Source organism: Macrotis lagotis, chromosome 1 (assembly GCF_037893015.1).
Source record: "Macrotis lagotis isolate mMagLag1 chromosome 1, bilby.v1.9.chrom.fasta, whole genome shotgun sequence".
NCBI lineage: Eukaryota > Metazoa > Chordata > Mammalia > Peramelemorphia > Peramelidae > Macrotis > Macrotis lagotis.
In genome coordinates, this window is record NC_133658.1 from 739,829,374 (window position 1) to 739,847,115 (window position 17,742).

At 35.8% G+C, this 17,742-nt stretch overlaps 1 protein-coding gene across 1 annotated transcript in view; it reads right to left on the reverse strand.

The window, feature by feature from the left end:
- Positions 1 to 551: 551 nt before the first annotated feature.
- FGF9 (fibroblast growth factor 9) overlaps positions 552 to 17,742 on the reverse strand; it is a 41,728-nt gene continuing 24,537 nt past the window's right edge. Inside the window, 1 exon segment of the mRNA XM_074216218.1 lies at positions 552 to 4,716. Coding sequence (XP_074072319.1) covers positions 4,471 to 4,716 — 246 coding nt within the window. The 3' untranslated portion in view covers positions 552 to 4,470.

A 17,742-nucleotide genomic window follows, 5' to 3' on the forward strand; every position in this document is an offset into this window, starting at 1 on the left:
ACAAACTTTTTTTTAATTAATTTTAATTCATTTGGACAAGTCATGGAATCATGGTGAACAAAGTTTCTCTGGGGAAGTAGAAAATGTCTAAGTATGATTCTCAAGCTGGAGAGCTTCCACTGTCTACTGAAATGCAATGAAACCTTTGCTCCCAGTATTTTATTCTTCCCCTGTGGCTTTCAACCCGATATCCAAACCTGGCCAGGGATCAGGCTCTCACTACCTGAAACTGCAGGCTCTCTTTGTGCCCCTTTAGAGACAGGAACAAAACATATTTTAACATATTAGGATAGGTAAAAATTGAGAAAATACAGATTTTTATTTTCTTGATATATAATCACCACCACCCTGCCCCAGATAGCATACTGAAAACTTAGTAAGAATAGTTGAAGAGACAGAAATGACTCAACTTACTAAAAGAAAAGGAAACCTGCTTAAGCAATGTTTACATTTTTTTCAACTGCTCTTACCAAGCCTTCAGAGATTGGAGGAGTTGGGGGGGGGGGCAGTAAATAATACTCCTACTGCAGCTGCTGGGTACCTTGATTAATATCTGTTCAGACAACAGTTAGGAGACATTTGTTCCCCATAATTCCTCACCACTCTCAAATTAACAGTAAAATATGAGCTTAAAAAGAAGAAAATTACTTTGGATAGATATGGGATGTGTGTTTGTATGTGAGTGTGTGTGTGTGTGTGTGTGTGTATGTGTGTGTGTGTGTATATATATTATATCTGATATAATATATATAAAATCATGTTCAAAAAAACAAAAAATGCAAGTGTTGAGGAATTTGGTAGTTTGTCTTTTCTTGTCACCTGCAATACCTCCCTCACTAAGATTTGCTTATTAGACTATTTTGCAAATTACTAGGTATAGCTGATCCAAATCAAGCATATAACCAAGTTCAAAAGATACAGGAAACTGTAATTTCTTTTTCCATTCACCTACACACACACACACACACACACACACACACACACACACACACACACATATAGAATTCTTTTGGTTCCAAGCACCAGCTTGGAAAGTTATCTCCTCAAACTTGCAGCAAAGAAAAGATATCTTAATGAGTTTGCTTCCCACCCCCTCCTCCATACCCTGAACACACGCACAACAGCTGTAAGAGCAAGGAGAATAATTTTTTTTCAAATTCCAGTGGTTCATGTAGGCACAATCATCTGAAGCAGCTCTAAAATGGACATCAAGTAGAAAATACCATTTTTCAAAAGTCTGTAATTATGTATTTACATAAATTACATAATTGTGTATGTATTTACATAAAATTACAGATTATCAGGTAAATAACATGAAGTCAATGTTTGGTGTTCATGAAAAGGGGTGTCATAAAGTGATAGAGCTGTCCATTTCTCTATAGGCCCAGGCAGGGTGAGTACCCACAGAATTCTGACCTGCTCATGTCCTTCAACACTACTTGGGAAGGATCACATGAGAGATGAAAGGATAGGTGGGTGGGTCCATGCCCATTCAGTCTTTGACTAAGGTGCAAGTTGGCACCAACACAATAGTGGTTTGGTGGCATGAACATCTGACTATGTAACAGGGAATAGCTCATTCCACAAAGGCTAAGAGCTGGCATCAGTTAGACCTTTGGTCACTAGTGACATGAGATGGGTATAAATCAACAAGCTAGAGATGAAACACTCCATAGCCCAGCAATACAATGCCCATGCCAAAACCCTGAGCCAGCAACCCTCCTCCCAATAATGCCTATTTACATAAATCACATAAGTCAGCACTTATTTATTTACACACCATTATGGAGATTTGAATAATCCATTACAATTTATTGTATCACTTGCCAAAAGCACATAACATTTTACTTGTTTTTCTTCCTCTTTAAAAAGAGACCAGAACAAAATGAACTCCCAAAGTAACATCAAAGTAGCATTCTTGCAAGAACTAACTCGTGGACATCTTAGCCTTTTCCATGAATCTCTTTGTGGTTCGGTTTTGTTTTCTTTGAGGCAGGCTACCTGACTTCTAATGCTACTTTAATGAGGCTTTTAACAATTGACTGAAATGACCTCTTCAGAACTGAACGTCATATCTTCTATATCTTGGAAATTTGGTTCTCTCTTGAGCAGATATTTAATACTTTTTCTTCAAAAGAATCAAATATTTTATGGAAAACTAAAGCCTGAATATGTGCATATTTCAATAGCAGTGAAGGGTTTAAAAATAAATAAGAATCTTACTTGTTGGACTTAAATGCAAGTTACTATTTAGACATATTACTAAAACTAAGACAAGGGAATAGGCAGTTCTAACCTCCACCTTAAATCAACTCATTATTGTCACTTCTGCCCACTCCCTCCAAAAAAATTCCTATTTAATACCATATTGCTAGATTTAATTTTTAGTAATGCAACTCATGAGGAGGGCATTGCTACCTACTCCAACTTAAGGACCTCAGAATACAAGCTCAGGACACTGAGACATGTACTGATATTTCATACCTGCTTTAAATTTGCCAGTGCCATACCTTTTGTCCTATAAAATGTGCATCAGAGCAAAACAAAGTGGGAATATTAAATTAAAAGTAGTTCAGGAATATGAATCTCCAAACATTTTTAACTGTCACTCTCAATTTCCCATCATAACTGGCTAGAAAGGGCTAGCTGTGGTGTGGGAATTTGTTATAAATTCCTTTTTTCTTAAATATTGCTTTAAGAATTTGGCTCTATTTTCCTTAGTATATAGTAAGAAATATTCTCCCTTGCCCAAGGGCAAGTTCCAAAACTATTGCTACTAAAGAAATATGTATTCCTATGCTTGACAGCATAAAACATTATAAAAAGTCTTGTAAAAGATATTATATTTTGTAACCTCCCCCTTAAAAAAAAACTTGAGCGCTTGTGAAGACCATTTTGAAAAACAAAACACAGCCAACAAGTATAATGCTTTCCCCCTCATTGTCATTATCGATAAAGATTTATTAGTTTCATTTTGCAAGTTTTACTTTAAGAAGGGTGCTAGTATCATGTATGATGACAGTTCACACTGTAAGCAGTTTTCCATAGAAGATGTTACAATGACCCCTAAGGAACTTATATCGTTTCATAGTAGATAGCCAAGTGAGCAAATAAAAGTGTTTACAAGAATGATCCTATTATCCTGATTTTTGCCTCTTGAAAATAATTCTGTGCTATGTAAGCTTTTTTTCTTTCATTTTTTCCTTTTTTTTGAGAACCATAAATTAGTACAATGGTGATGTTAGTCCTGCTGTTCTGGAAATCTGCTAAAAATAAAAAGCATATTTATTGTTTAGCTTTGGTATAATTTGCAATAGGTTTAAACAAGTAGAATATATACCAACCCTTATATTTTTTTCCACAACTGTGAAGTTACAATGATGGAATAAGCCACTTAATCAGAGAGGAAATATTACAGACACAGAATAAGAGTTTGAGACCCAGTTTGATCTTTAATCCTCTGGGGGGGTAAGCTATGAAACAAGCAGTCTGAAGAGTGAATACTCAGGGTCATGAGTGGTGTGCATACTTGTACAATAATACGGGCACAAAAGAGATTGTCTCCTTTCAGTACACTAGGGTCACTAAAATTCCTTATATCCATGCACCTTTATAGTAACTGCATGAATTGACCACAGGTTCGTAGCGGACTTTGCCATTTAATGCTTACATAGCCTAAAGCTTCCAAAATGCCTATCTGGCCTGTACATATTTCATTAAAAATAAACTCTATATAATAAATAAATATATAAAATAAATAAAATGTTGCCTTTGGAATTTCTATAAATAAATTTAACTTTTTATTTTTCTTTACTAAGAGGTCTTTGCTTTGCTTTAAACTCACTGGGATGATACCAGCAAGCAATTAAACTGAAAAGTCTTTTTTTTTTAAGTAAGACTGCACCCTCCATGTCTTTGTCAATGCAGCGTACCCTTGAGCAGGCCACCAGCCAGAAATCCTGATGAGTCGAAGTATGGCAGCTATGCTGATATATGATGAAATACAACTGATCAAAAATTTAAAAGCGTGTCTATTTCCCAGCATGCATCAGGCCTTTTTCCTCTTTGCTTTCACTTCTATCTTCCATCACCCCTCTCACACCCAATCATTCATTTATTCCTGCATTCATATACTCATTCTTTCTCTCACTCACACACACATACACACACACACACACACACACAATCTCTCTCTCTCTCTCTCTCTCTCTCTCTCTCTCTCTCTCTCTCTCTCTCTCTCTCTCATAATAAATCAAGCGAGTGGGCATAGGCTCTCCTCCAGGAGGACAAACCTTTAAGTGCAGAACAAAATCAGCATGTTCCATCCAAGCCTCCATCATACATTATGCATGCGACAAAGTTTGGCAACAGTGGAGCTGATATGATGACACAGCTAATCAATAAGAACCCACCGCATGAAACCTTTATAGTGGTTACTTTTTAAGGGCTCAAGTGAAAGAATTGTCTTTGTCAACTTTGGCTTAAAATATCCTTATATAGTTCAGGTACTTTCTCAGGGTCCACCGGTCTAGGTAAAAAATGTGTAAATTTTTGATGCCGTTTAGTCCTAGTCCCTTCTCTTGGAGTCCCATCTTTATTTAATGCAACGTAATATCGTCTTCCAGTGTCCACATGTTTATATAGATTCGATGAGTACGTATTATACCAATTTTCTTCAAACTGCTCTCTGAATACACACTCTTGGGTTAATTTTTCCTGCAAAGACAAAACAGAAATAAAATATCTTACTAAAAATAATGAACTTTCAGTGACATTTAAAACAATCCTACAGTATGGTATGATCTTGATAAACAGATGCTTTTAAAAAAAAAAACAATTTTTGCAAATTTCTCAACCATAAAAATTCAGCCACATTCTCATTTCCCATTTTAATGGCTTACTAACCAAAAAAAAAATTAAAAGAGGCTTAGAATTTTGTTTTGTTTTCTATTTAAACTGTGGACAGTCTTCCAAGAACAGTAATTTTTCAGCTTCCAAATCAATTTAAGCCACATGCCAATCACTTGAGTGAGTCATGAAGTGCAGAGGATAATGAGAGACAATGGAGAGTGATTAACAAAGCTTTCTCCTTTTTTTTACTATAGACAATTAGAAGGTTTGTAAAGTGACAATTACTCAGCTAATGTCAAAAGTTCAGGTAAATACTTTATTTTTAAATGTTTTCTGTAAAGTTTTACATGTATAGGAATAACCCTGATGGGCAACAATCTTCATGTGGAGAAGCAACCCCAACCTTGGTGCCAAGCATTTTCAATCCTCCTACAAAGGTAATTCCATTCATTCTCTTGAGGTATTCAGGAAGGGGAAAAAAATTTCACTTCCTCCTTCCATAAGGCAAAGGCTTACAAACATGAAAACTTCATCTGACAAAAAGTATACCTTTCCAATATGTATGAGAGGAGTGGCCAATAGAGGAAGAGAGTGTAGCTTCAGACTCCCTAAAAAATATATAGATTCAGCATTCCATAGAACCACACATTTACACAAGAATCACCAACAGATAAATGGTCCACCCCTTTCCAGAGTTCATGTGGCCAATGAAACTGGATGAACTGCAATTATAGCAGGTCTAAGTAGGGCATTATAGAATCACAGATTTTGTTGATGGAAGGGTCTTTAAAACTACTAAGTCCATCTCCCTCATTTTACAAATGAGGAAACTGAAACACAGAGAGGTTAAGTAACTTGCCTAAGGTCATTCAAACAATACATGACAGGCTATCAACTCAGGTTTTATGAGTTCATCTAAGAACTCTGTCTACTAGGTCATCTATCTGACTCTATACGAAGATATCAAAAGCATCACTGCATACCTGTTTTTGCCAACCACCAGAAAAACAGAGCCTTAGAATTAAGGGGTTGTTTCCTTTTCTATTATTAATATGTAAATATATAAAATAAGTAGAACTATATTGGATATTTTGATGAAAATGGACCAAAATGTACTAAAAGTGACCTGTACTACCTATTTCTAGTTTCACAAAAAAAAATACTAAAATAGTAGTTATGAACTACATTATAAAATGTAGTTATAAACAAACAGGCAACAATAAATTATTGGATTTCTTCCATTGCCACAATTTTGTCCTAGGACTTAGTGGACAAACTAAATTCGGGTCAACCATTACAGAGAGTCATTGGAAGAATGTCAAGCAATGGAACAGGCTACCCAGTTTAGCTGAAGCAGCTGAGCTTCCTGAGGGAAGGGAAAAGGAAGGGAGAATTGCTTGTACTGAGAATAAAACCACCAATATGACCTCAACTAATATTTCTCCTTAGACCCCAGAGTCCTATATCCAAGAGCTCTAGAATAACAGCATCCCCAACCAATAGCTCTATTTCTAAGTCACCCCCCTTAAGCTATCATTTAGAGATGCATCTCTAGTAGAAAAAGAGCCCACAATATCCCCATTACCACTAATACCAATTACAACTATCACTGACGCAGATAATTCCAAAAGCCCTAGGAGAATAGCTTCCCAGAGATACCAACATTGACCCTGCTTCCAACTCCATTCCCAAAGTTATCATCAAGGGGAATAATTTGTGAAGATTTGACCTAGCAACTTCCTCTGCTGATGCTACAGCCTCCACCTTCTCAGTAGATACAGCAACTGAAGACCAGGAAAAGAAAGTTCTCATTACCAAGTCCCTGGCACAACAAATAGTTCAACCACTGAAATAGATAGGATCTTATCAGTAGAAATGACACAAAAAAAGTGCACAACCATCTATTTTGCTACTGTATCCTAAGGGTCATTGTGTCTTTCCATTTTACTTGTAGCTGAAATTTCCTATGTGTTGTCTTCACCTATTGAGAGCAGGGACTATCTGCTTTTCTATTTAAAACCTCATGTTTAGCACACTACTTTCCTCAATACCAAATTCAGTGATGTTTTGGATTATGTCATGCTCAAAGACATGGTTTAAATTTCAGGAACCCAAGAAAAAAATTTGCAAAGGAATTACCTTTCCTTGTTTCTGGTTGTACCCAAAGAAATACCCTCATAGTGCAACTTTGGAGAATTACTTCTTTCATTAATTACCAAGGCCTATAAGGGCTTCTTAACTTACCTCTATGTTGATGATTAAGCTACTTCTCTTTTTACCAGTGCCTCTACCCAAAGATCTAGTTGCCATTACTCATGTTGATTTCTTCATGAGTTTTTCAGAGTGTTGCAAAGGAGAAAAGTTTTAGCCATTTTAGCTAGGCAGCTTCTAGTCTGTACATTAATTTCAAAGAACAAAGCAGAACTAGAATCATCAAACGTTGGCTTAGTCAGTACTTATTCATTTCCAATGTGTCTTGTTTCAATTAAATCTCTATCTTTAGTTGTACTGTGAGAATTCTCATGGTAGAGTTCAGACCTGTATATGTCTATGCAAGCATACTTTATCTGCTTCAGTTCTTTCAGTAAGCAAAAGAAACCCAATGCACCATGAGGAGTTAATATTCTCAAAAGCTACCCTTCCAAATAATCAAAAAAAAGAACTTGGTTAGAATTATTTTATCTTGCTGAATGAAAGGAATTTTGCCAAGGGTATGGGAAAAGCATCCAAAAGAAGAAAATGCTAGGTAATCCTGAGGTCAGATGGTGACTACACAAGCAAAATGAAACCAAAATATGTAACCGAGGAATTAACCAAAATAGATCAATAAACTTAGTCGACTAGATAAAAGTCAAAGACAAATTAACTTTACTCAATTTCAGGTTTAAGGTATGAACTATTTGAAAAATTATTATCTAAATTTTTCCCCTTTCCTCTTCTCATGGAGACTAGGCCTAAAATATATCGGCAGTCAAAAAGGAAAAACACACACACACACACACACACACACACACACACACACACACGTTATACAAATACCAATCCAATTATACAAATGTCTTCTTCATAAATATTGATTAAAATTTAATTTTTCATTGATGTATTTGGAAAATTTAGTTTAATCTTCCCTCCAACCCTCAACAGAGTACAAGCAGAGAATATAGGTCAAACACTGAGGGTCCCATTCTAGTTAATCCCACTATGGAAACTATACAGCTGGATGTACACTTGGGAAAAGTTTCCACGTCATCTGCCTCTGCACAAGGGGCAGATAATTTCCTCACCAACACACCCAGCTGAACCCAGAGAGGGCATCCCTCTGTGGATATACAACAGCCCACTCTCCTCCTGGGGTGGCAAAAAAGTAGGCTGAATGTGTTTTCTCTTTCATTTGTATTAAAACTGACGGAACAAAAATAGTGTGTTAAACATATTAGTAACTATCTTTAGGTTATACCTCCATCTGTGTAATGAATATTTTCCTCACATTAAAGATTATTCCTGGCTAAAAATCACTAGTTTTGGTTTACCATAATTAAATTTTTAAAACTTAAACTAAAAGCTATGTTGTATTCTTTAATTACAAAAACAGACACTGAGTGGTATTATATACTGAGTCTGCAGTTCCACAGGGGACATGAAACTAATCCAAAAGAAGTTTTCCTTTTCTCTGTGGGAAATCAAATCACCTGACAAGCACTGCAGAATTCATCCTATTAAAAATAGAACTATTCCTAAAATGGCATAATTTCTTATTTCTTGGATCTACTTACTATTCAATATTTTCTCTATAAATCATCTATTTCCCAAACAATAGTCTTTTGATTATAAAGGGGGGAATGTATATATTTTCACACACACACATATAAATATATATATATATATATATTTATACATATGTATGTATATACATAACTATATATCTATACATGTTTATACATATAGCTATACATATGTAGATCTACATGTATGGGGTGTATATATATATATATGTATGTGTGTGTTTGTGTGTGTATGTGTGTGTGTGTGTGTTAAGAGGTAGAGAGATAGGGCTAATAGGGTTATATGGAGAGAGAGAGAGAAAAGAAAATCATCTAAGCCTCAGGTTCTTAGCCTACTTTGTGTCATGGACTCCTATGGCAGTCTAGTGAAACTAATGGCTCTTTCTCTGGAGTTTGTTGGTGGGGGGAGTTAATTTATAATTGAAGAAAATGATAAATTTGAGTTAGAGATTAGTGAAAATAAAGATATATTTTTTTCCCTAACCAATTTTGTTGACCTTCTGAAATCTATTCATAGATACGGACCAGATGAAGGATACTAGATTTATTGTGGTGTATATGTGTATATACTCACACAAAAATGGGTATGTACAACTATATTTACAAATATAACATATATGTACATATATATAAAATATATATTCTAAGGTGATTTTCCTAAATTGAGGATAAACTCATTTAATTCAAATATAAATATACTAAATTACTATGTTACAATTTGTATATAGCATTTAGTATTAGGTTTAAAAAAATGAGACAAAAGAAAATATCTTATATAGAACTCCATGATATAATAGAATATACTAGAGGAATCTCAGAAGTAGGTTCCAAAAACCTGTTTTCCCCTTACCATTCTCCCTTGCCCTCAAAATATGAAAAATTCAAATCTTTTTGAACAAAAAAAGGAGTCAATAACAAAAAACAAGAAGTAGAAATGGTGCTAGAGAAATGTCACATCTTCAGTTCTAGTAGTTCTTATTTTGATAAAAATTCTCATTTTTCTTGTTTTTGTGACAGAATGTGAAGACTTCCTAAACATGACGGGGGAAGATTGAATAAGTGAAAAAACTGAAGTGGCATTTTCACTGCTCAGTAAACACTGTTCTATTTCCCCTAGTAGGCTATTACAACACAGTTTACACACACATAAAATAGCTTTCTAGGGAACCCAAAAAATAAAATGGATTATCCAATGTGAACATTTGTCATAATCATAAGTTCAGCTCTCTCATAGGAACTTAAAGACTGGGGCGGCTAGGTGGCACAGTGAATAGAGCACTGGCCTTGGAGTCAGGACTACCTGGGTTCAAATCCAACCTCAGACACTTAATAACTACCTAGCCGTGTGGCCTTGGGCAAGCCACTTAGCCTCATTGCCTTGAAAAGTCTAAGGGGGAAAAAAAGGAACTTAAAGACTATGTCAGTTGCACTGAGATCCCAGATACCATAGGATGCTAGCTCCAAAGGCTCAAAGAGACCTATCTGAGAGAGAGAGAGAGAGAGAGAGAGAGAGAGAGAGAGAGGAAGGAGAAAGGAGGGAAGGGAGGGAGAAAGGAATGGAGGAAGAGAGGAAGGAAGGAAGGAAAAGAGGGAAGGAGGGAGGAAGGAAGAAAAGAGGGAATGGAAAGAAGGAAGGAAGGACAGATTAAGTGCCTCCTATATACCATTCAATGTGCTAAATGATTTATAAATATTATCTCATTTGATCTTATAACAACACTGGGAGGTAAGTACTTTCATGATCACCATTTTACAGTTGAAGAAACTAAGGCAGAAAGATAAAGTGACTTGCCTGCAATCTCATAAGTGTTTTAGGCCAAAATTGAACTCAGTTCTTGCTGACTCCAGGCCAGCCTTCTATTTACTTGGTCATTTAGTCATCTAGTCCAACTACTTAGTGTTAATGGAAGAGAAAACTAAGAAAGAAAAAAAGTGGCTTTATTAAGGTCACAGAGAGAATAAGTGCAAGAGAACCAAGATTCACACCTAGGTCTTCTGAGTTCAAATATTTCACTTAGTAAATGAAGTTCCAGAGGTCAATACATAACCAAAATTACCAACCCATTGCAGTTCTCTGGTATTTACAACCCTTATTCTTCCTCCTTTTCCCTTCCCTTTCCCCTACAATCCAATTCCCTGCTAAACCTACACAGTCCTCAAAATGTGGGAGGAAAAAAAAGTATTTATCCATTTCAGTTCTTCTATAATAGAATAGATATTTGCTTTTAGTCAGTCTTCCTCTTATTTAGAAGTACCAATGTCACTAAATTTCACTTTATGCATAGGCACTAGTGTTGCAGCTGACTAGGGAAAACTTCGGGAAATCAACTTTATTCAGTCCCTAATCCCAACACTTCTGTATTTTTAAATTCATTGTTCTTTTTTCCTTTTTTATTTACACTCCATTGTTATTCTTATAAATCATAATTTTAAAAAAACTACACCAGGTGAAAAGAAATCTTGATCTATGCTCTTACCCATGAACAGTGGTGGGGAGGGGGAGGGTAAGGGTACAAAAAGTGTCTGCTTGCCCATAACTATACTCTTTAGAATTATGCAACTCAGATGTTTTCTAACTCACCACATGTTTCCAATGCAGACAGTTTATAGAGTATTCCACTATAAAGTGATCAATTCTTGTTTTACTGTATTTCCACATTTTAACTGCTTTTTTAGATTATTTAACTGTAGCTGTTTATAGCATACCTATCTTTGAACTGTTGGATTATATCACTAGGCCTGGGTGGAGAATGTGGACTTGATTCAAAAGTCTACTGAAGTCCATGCTCTGGAACGCAATCTGGTGAATGTTAGCTACTATGGAAACCCCTTTTTATTCCATATCATCCAGTCCTGAGCAGTGGAGGAAACTGAAATTAAATCAGCAAAACTTGTACCAGGCCCATTAAAATTCAAGTATGAGTTAATGATGGGAAAAATCTAAGTACTCCCAATGAATGTTGAGGAATGTTATCTTATGGCACATACCTCTGGGGAGGTTAATTTGAAAGGTAAGGAAATTAGAAAGTGTGGAATCTATGTGGATATTTCTACACCCAATTTGTATCTATAACTATTAAAAATGGAAAAGAGAATTGATTAGAATTTTTTCTCTCAGAGAACAATAATTCTCTAAAAAGGCATAAACTGTAATTCTGCACTGATATTTTCAAATAGGATTTCTAAATTAACATGTGTATGCTGTGGATTTGACAACATGTTTAACTGACCAACTGTACAAGTAACTACATTTATTTTCCTGCGTCAAAAAAGAAACATGTGATAAAAAAGAAGCCTAGTTAGAAAATAAGTAATAAATAACCAATCAGTGTTTTATATGTGCCCAGGTACATTCCCTATGGCAAATGTGAACAAGAGACAGAAAGGAAAGGTGGGGAAGGATGAACAGCAATCTGCACCCCTGGAGGAAATACCCACATAAATAAGAGCACAGATCCTTTAGTATATTCCAGTGATACCAGCTTACAGAAATCATTTGTTTAAATACTAAGAGTGAGGACTCAGGAAAAGACTTAATTGTGGAGTCCCTGCACATTTTATTAGTTAATGACTTTGATGTAATCACTCATTTTCATTTCTACTATTCATTAGAGTCATGGTATTTAAAACTCCCTTCACCACAGAACCTTTTACACATAGGTCCTTATTCCTTCTTATATATTCTCATTCTCTCTCTCTCTCTCTCTCTCTCTCTCTCTCTCTCTCTCTCTCTCTCTCTCTCTCATTAGTAATATGGCAGTAAAGTCTTAATGGGAGTTGTTGTAAGGATGGGGGTGATTAAATATAATGACTAAAGGACCTTTAATAAGAAGCCCAGTCTTTTAACTTCCCTCTCCAGGGAGACATCCCCAATGAGGGAGGCAGATGAGAAGAGAAGGAAACAAAACACATGAAAATCAGCAGAAAAAAACTGTTTCTCAGTCTACTTCAAGATCTACTTGAGATCAAACACCCCTCCCAAAAGGCTGGATTTTCCTCAATAGACAATCCCAGAATGGTCAACTTATCAACTTGAACTAAGATAACAACAACCAAAATGTTTAGATCAGGTCAACATGACCAACCTAAAGCATAGGGTTATATAATGATTCACTTTAGGGGAGACAGAAAAGAAAAAAAAAGACAATGAGGTCTCCAAAATACAACACACACACACATACACAAACATACACACACACACACACACACACACACACACACACACACACAGACAATGAGCCCAGTTAACATCAAGAGCAAACTGTTATATGTGTGATAGTACCAACTGGTTTCATGTAGTATGTGTTCCTTTAAAGAATGTGAAATGAACATTTGTATATCAAATCACATTTTCCTATTAGTTTTCACAATAATTTCTGAAATATAGCCCCACAAAAAAATATTTTGCCCCCAGCACACAATAAAATTCACACTTATGAGTCTTAACATTCACTCTAAGGATCATTTAGTATTTGTGCCATCTATGGGCATTTAATTTTTCCATACAATCTTTGAAAGAAAAGCTTTTCAAATTCACCCATATAACCTTGCATATTGACAAAAAAGCACATGTGCTATATATTACACTAAACAGTAAATTTCTATTTCTTTGGAAATTATCACTGACATAATATGACTTGAATGCCTCCACATGAGATAAAAGCTATCATCACATGGGTTACTAATTCTCCAGGTCACAGAAATAACCATTAGAAAAGTTACTAAAGATCTACACAAGTTCATTTGTTTTTACAAATGGTCTGTGTAAAGTACAAAGGTATTCCCATCTGTTAAAAGAGCCATTTTCTACTGGCACCAAGAGAGTCTTAAGTTTGATAAACTACCTTCCATCAGGCTTAGTACCTCAGAGTTCTCAGTAGCATAGTGCCAATGGTCCCTTGAATTTCATTTTAGTTTTAGCCCAAGGGTCAGATGTTTGGTGCTCCAGGTGCATTTGAAATTTGTTTCAACATGGGGTTACAATGGCAGCCCTCAACATGTAAGGAGTTTTCAAATGTGAGCTAGCTAATTCTCATCATTTGTTTGACACTAGCTAGAAACTGTCCCCAAATAGACTTCCATAAAGTAAAGTCTTCCTGCACTGAAATCTTAACATGAAATTCCTTTTAGATTCTATGCCTTTAGCACAAGTTTAAAGAGAGCCTCCAATTTTACTCATCAGTCAACTGGTACCAAAAAAAAAATATTGTTGAGGAAGAAAACAAAGGCTGATAAGGAAAAGAAATGGAGGGGCTGACTGAATGAGGGAATAGATGGAATGATGAAAACGGGCAAGGTTGAGAGGTGAAATTCAAAAAATCAAGGGATAAAGAACAATACTTCAAAGGAAATTTGGGGTTCAACTTCCAATCACTAAATTTCTAATATGATTGCAAAGAATTACATTTGAGGGGCGGCTAGGTGGATCAGTGGATAGAGCACTGGCCTTGAAGTCAGGAGTACCTGAGTTCAAATCCGGCCTCAGACACTTAATAATTACCTAGCTGTGTGGCCTTGGGCAAGCCACTTAACCCCATTGCCTTGAAAAATAAATAAAATAAAATAAAATAAATAAAAAAAGAATTAGATTTGAGTGAGAAAATGACTGATACCACATCTTTCTGTGAAGTACGAACTGCTTCGAGAAATTTCACCTTCAAAGGTCACAATGCCATGTTTTTCATAAAGACTAAAATTCATTTCTATTGAAGCTCTACTTTTCAAACGAAGTGACATTTAATATGAGTGGCATTCAGCTTTTAAAAGTTTCTCATGGGCTCTTCAGGTGGTCATTTAATGAGATCTCCACACATCGGCCAATAATAGAAACTATGTACACATTCTGTCCCCCGTTTTTGTTTGACTCTATGATCCTGGCAAGCACAGAATTTGAACAAATGGTTGGAAATATACAGCAAACATTTAAATACCAAACCATACAAGATTGAACTACTTTCATTCTACTCTATAAAGAATGAATTCAAAGGATGCACCACCACCACCACCACCGCTGCCACCACCGATTTCATTTAAAAGTCATTTGGTTATCTGAAAGGTCAATGAAGTCAATCTAAAATCAAACAAAAAAAAGACTAGCTAAAAATATCCCTAAAGATAATTTTCTGTTTCTAAATCTTAGAAGGTACTTATACATACAGTTGTAATTAATGTTGGTTGAATTCATATTCTGTATACCGTGAAAAGAGTACTGAATTTATAATCAAAGGATCTGGGGTTGAATCCTGTAAGGCTCTGCCATTTACATCAAGTGTGACCTTTATAAGTCATTGAAGTTCTCTAAGCCTCAGTTTTCTCATTAATAAAGTAACAAGGCTAAGAAGTGGATTAAATAACCTCTAAGATCTCTCATTGCTTTGAGATCATGGATCCTATAAATTTACAAATGTTGGGGGGGTGGGGAGGAGAAGATATCACAACCAAAATGCTCTTTAAAAGGCAGACTGAATAAAAGAGAGTAATAAAGAGCCTGCAACAAACATGGGGAATAGTCATAAAAGCAAGGTAAGAATATGCTGTATCAGTTCATATCTACAAAGAAACAATAAATGCAGCAGAAATACCAGCTTAATTTATGTTCTAAGGATTAGGGAAAAGAATGAAAAGACATCGATAAATGATAAAAATAGAGAAAGAAAAGAGAATGATAGCTTTATCTTTCTAAGAGTACCCAAAATGATAACTCAGTGAACTTCAGGGTGAGTAAAAGAGAGAGTGAGTAAGAGATAGAGAAGAGAGTTCTAACTATCTGCTATATGATCATGAGCAAGTCACTTCCCTTCTCCTGGCATTAGAGGATCTGGACCTAACCTGTAAAATCAAAGCTTGTGACCATTGGGGTGTGTTAGAAAGAAAACTGAATTTGGAGTGAGAAGACCTAGATTTAAATTCTAGTTCTGTCACTCACTGCATTACTGTAGGTGAGACATTCAACCTCTGGACTTCTGTTCCTCACCTTGCTGTCTCCTCTTTTTTTGCCTGGAATATTCTCCCTTCTCATCTCCCATCTCTTGGCTTTCCTGGATTCCTTTAAGTCCTGGATGAAATATTACCTTCTGCAAGAGACTTACTAGTCATTCCTTTTCCTTCTTCCCTTGCCCTAGCCCTTGTCCTCTGCCAGAGTCTTACCTCTGGGATTACCAATCACTTATACTGCATTAGAATAGTTGCTATAGGGAGTCTAAAGATTTTTGTGTTGACCAGTGACATAATCAAAGTGATTCATAAGGAATAATACTCAGACAAAGATGGAAAAGGAAGGGAATAGCCTGGAGACAGGAAAAATTAGTCAGGAAACTGTTGTAATCAAGGCAAGAAGAGATGATGAGAGCTGAATTAGAGTGGAATATAAAGAAAAGATACTGTCAAAATAGAATCAAAAGGAGTTGGTATTCCCTATGTCCTATTCCTAGTTTCCAACATCTTCTTGCACCATCAGTGGCTGAAGCCTTCTACCTAAGCCTACCCAGGCAAAGTCTTGCAGTCCTCTTTTGACTCCCTTCTCTTTTCTAAAACAAGTTACCTATTAAGTGCCAGATTCTCTCAGTCTTCTGTCTATGTTAGGTCACAGCTGTCTAATTAATGTGATAATTGGTGATAATGGCTTAATGTGTTAACCTCTTAGGAGACATATTTCCATCCTAAATTGTGTCTTCTGAAGACATAATATCTTAACTCAAAAGAATGGGAGCTCTAGACCCTATAACAGATGGGGAAGGAGCTAGATATTTGTCATTTGGGTGCAATAGAGCAACAAATAAATTGCAATATATAGTCAGCTATCTATTTCAATCTCCCATATTATGCACAGAGAAAATTAAACCCTAACCAATTAAAAAGTATTTTAAAAATACTAAGTTTGTAAAATAATTAGATTCATTTAAGAACAAAACAGAGAAAACAAATTCCAACAGAATAGCTTCTTTATGCTGTTAAAATTTGAAGAATACCCTAAACTATAAAATGCCATTTCATGATTTGAAGGAATAACTTCATTTGCTTTATTTAATCTGAGGAAGAAGTGATATAGAATTTTAATTCCAATTCAAAATGTTCTGAATGGCAAAAGCAAAAATCTGTTATTTCCTTTGGCCCCAGAATCTGCACATACCACATTAGGATTAGCATTTCTATACTGAGAATGCTCCCCCCCATGTTCCCTGAGACTTGTAAATGATGCTAAATTGGAAAGTGCTCAGGATAAAATAAAGGACCAAGAGGTGACTCCAAGAGAGATTATAGAATAGCAGGAACAGGAGAAGAAAACAAACAAACTAGAAATCAGATTGATATTTTAAAATGCAGATTTACTATAAGAAAAGATTGTGTGAAATACAGATGTTCAGAAAGAGTACTCAGTGAGCAATTATGCATAAAGAAGCCCAGGGCTGAAAGTGGACAGAGAATTATATAAGAATTTACAATGCAAAATGGTAGCTAAAAGGGAAAAAAGGCAACAAAAAAAACAGTTCTAGGGTACAAGAAAGGACTCAAATTATGCACCAGAGAGAGCAATGTTTCTGCATGACCTTGACAAGTCTGTTTTTGGAATGCTGCATTAAGCTACAGGCCCTTCATTACTAGAAAGAGCAACTATGCAATGTAGAGCTCATGGAAGACTAACAAAATAGATTAATAAAGGGAGGAATTGATTAAGGACCAAAAAAAAAAAGAATACCTTTCTGGAAAGAATAAAAAGAAATAGTTCTATATACTAAAGCAATCCATTTCTTAATACTACTCAGAAAGGAAAAGACTGGTCATTTTATGATTCCTTCACATATCCTGCCACTTTTCTCAGCTGACTGTAGAGGTTAAAAAAAAAGAAATTCGTGGGTGTACAATTGCCACTTTTGCATGTAAGGGGTTCAGAGCTAGAAACAAACAAGCTCCTGTGGCTCCTGCTCCTTTAGGACTTGTCAATAGTCCAGTGGCTCCTGTTCCAGTTCTGGGTGGATACTGATTAGAGCAAGTTTTGAGCAGTCCCAGGTGACACCAAATTTCAGGACCAAGGCACAGACTAGACCAGCAGGGAGGGAATCAAGTAGCAAGAATTTTGGTTGAGTTGAAAGAGCAAGACAAAAAGGATAGG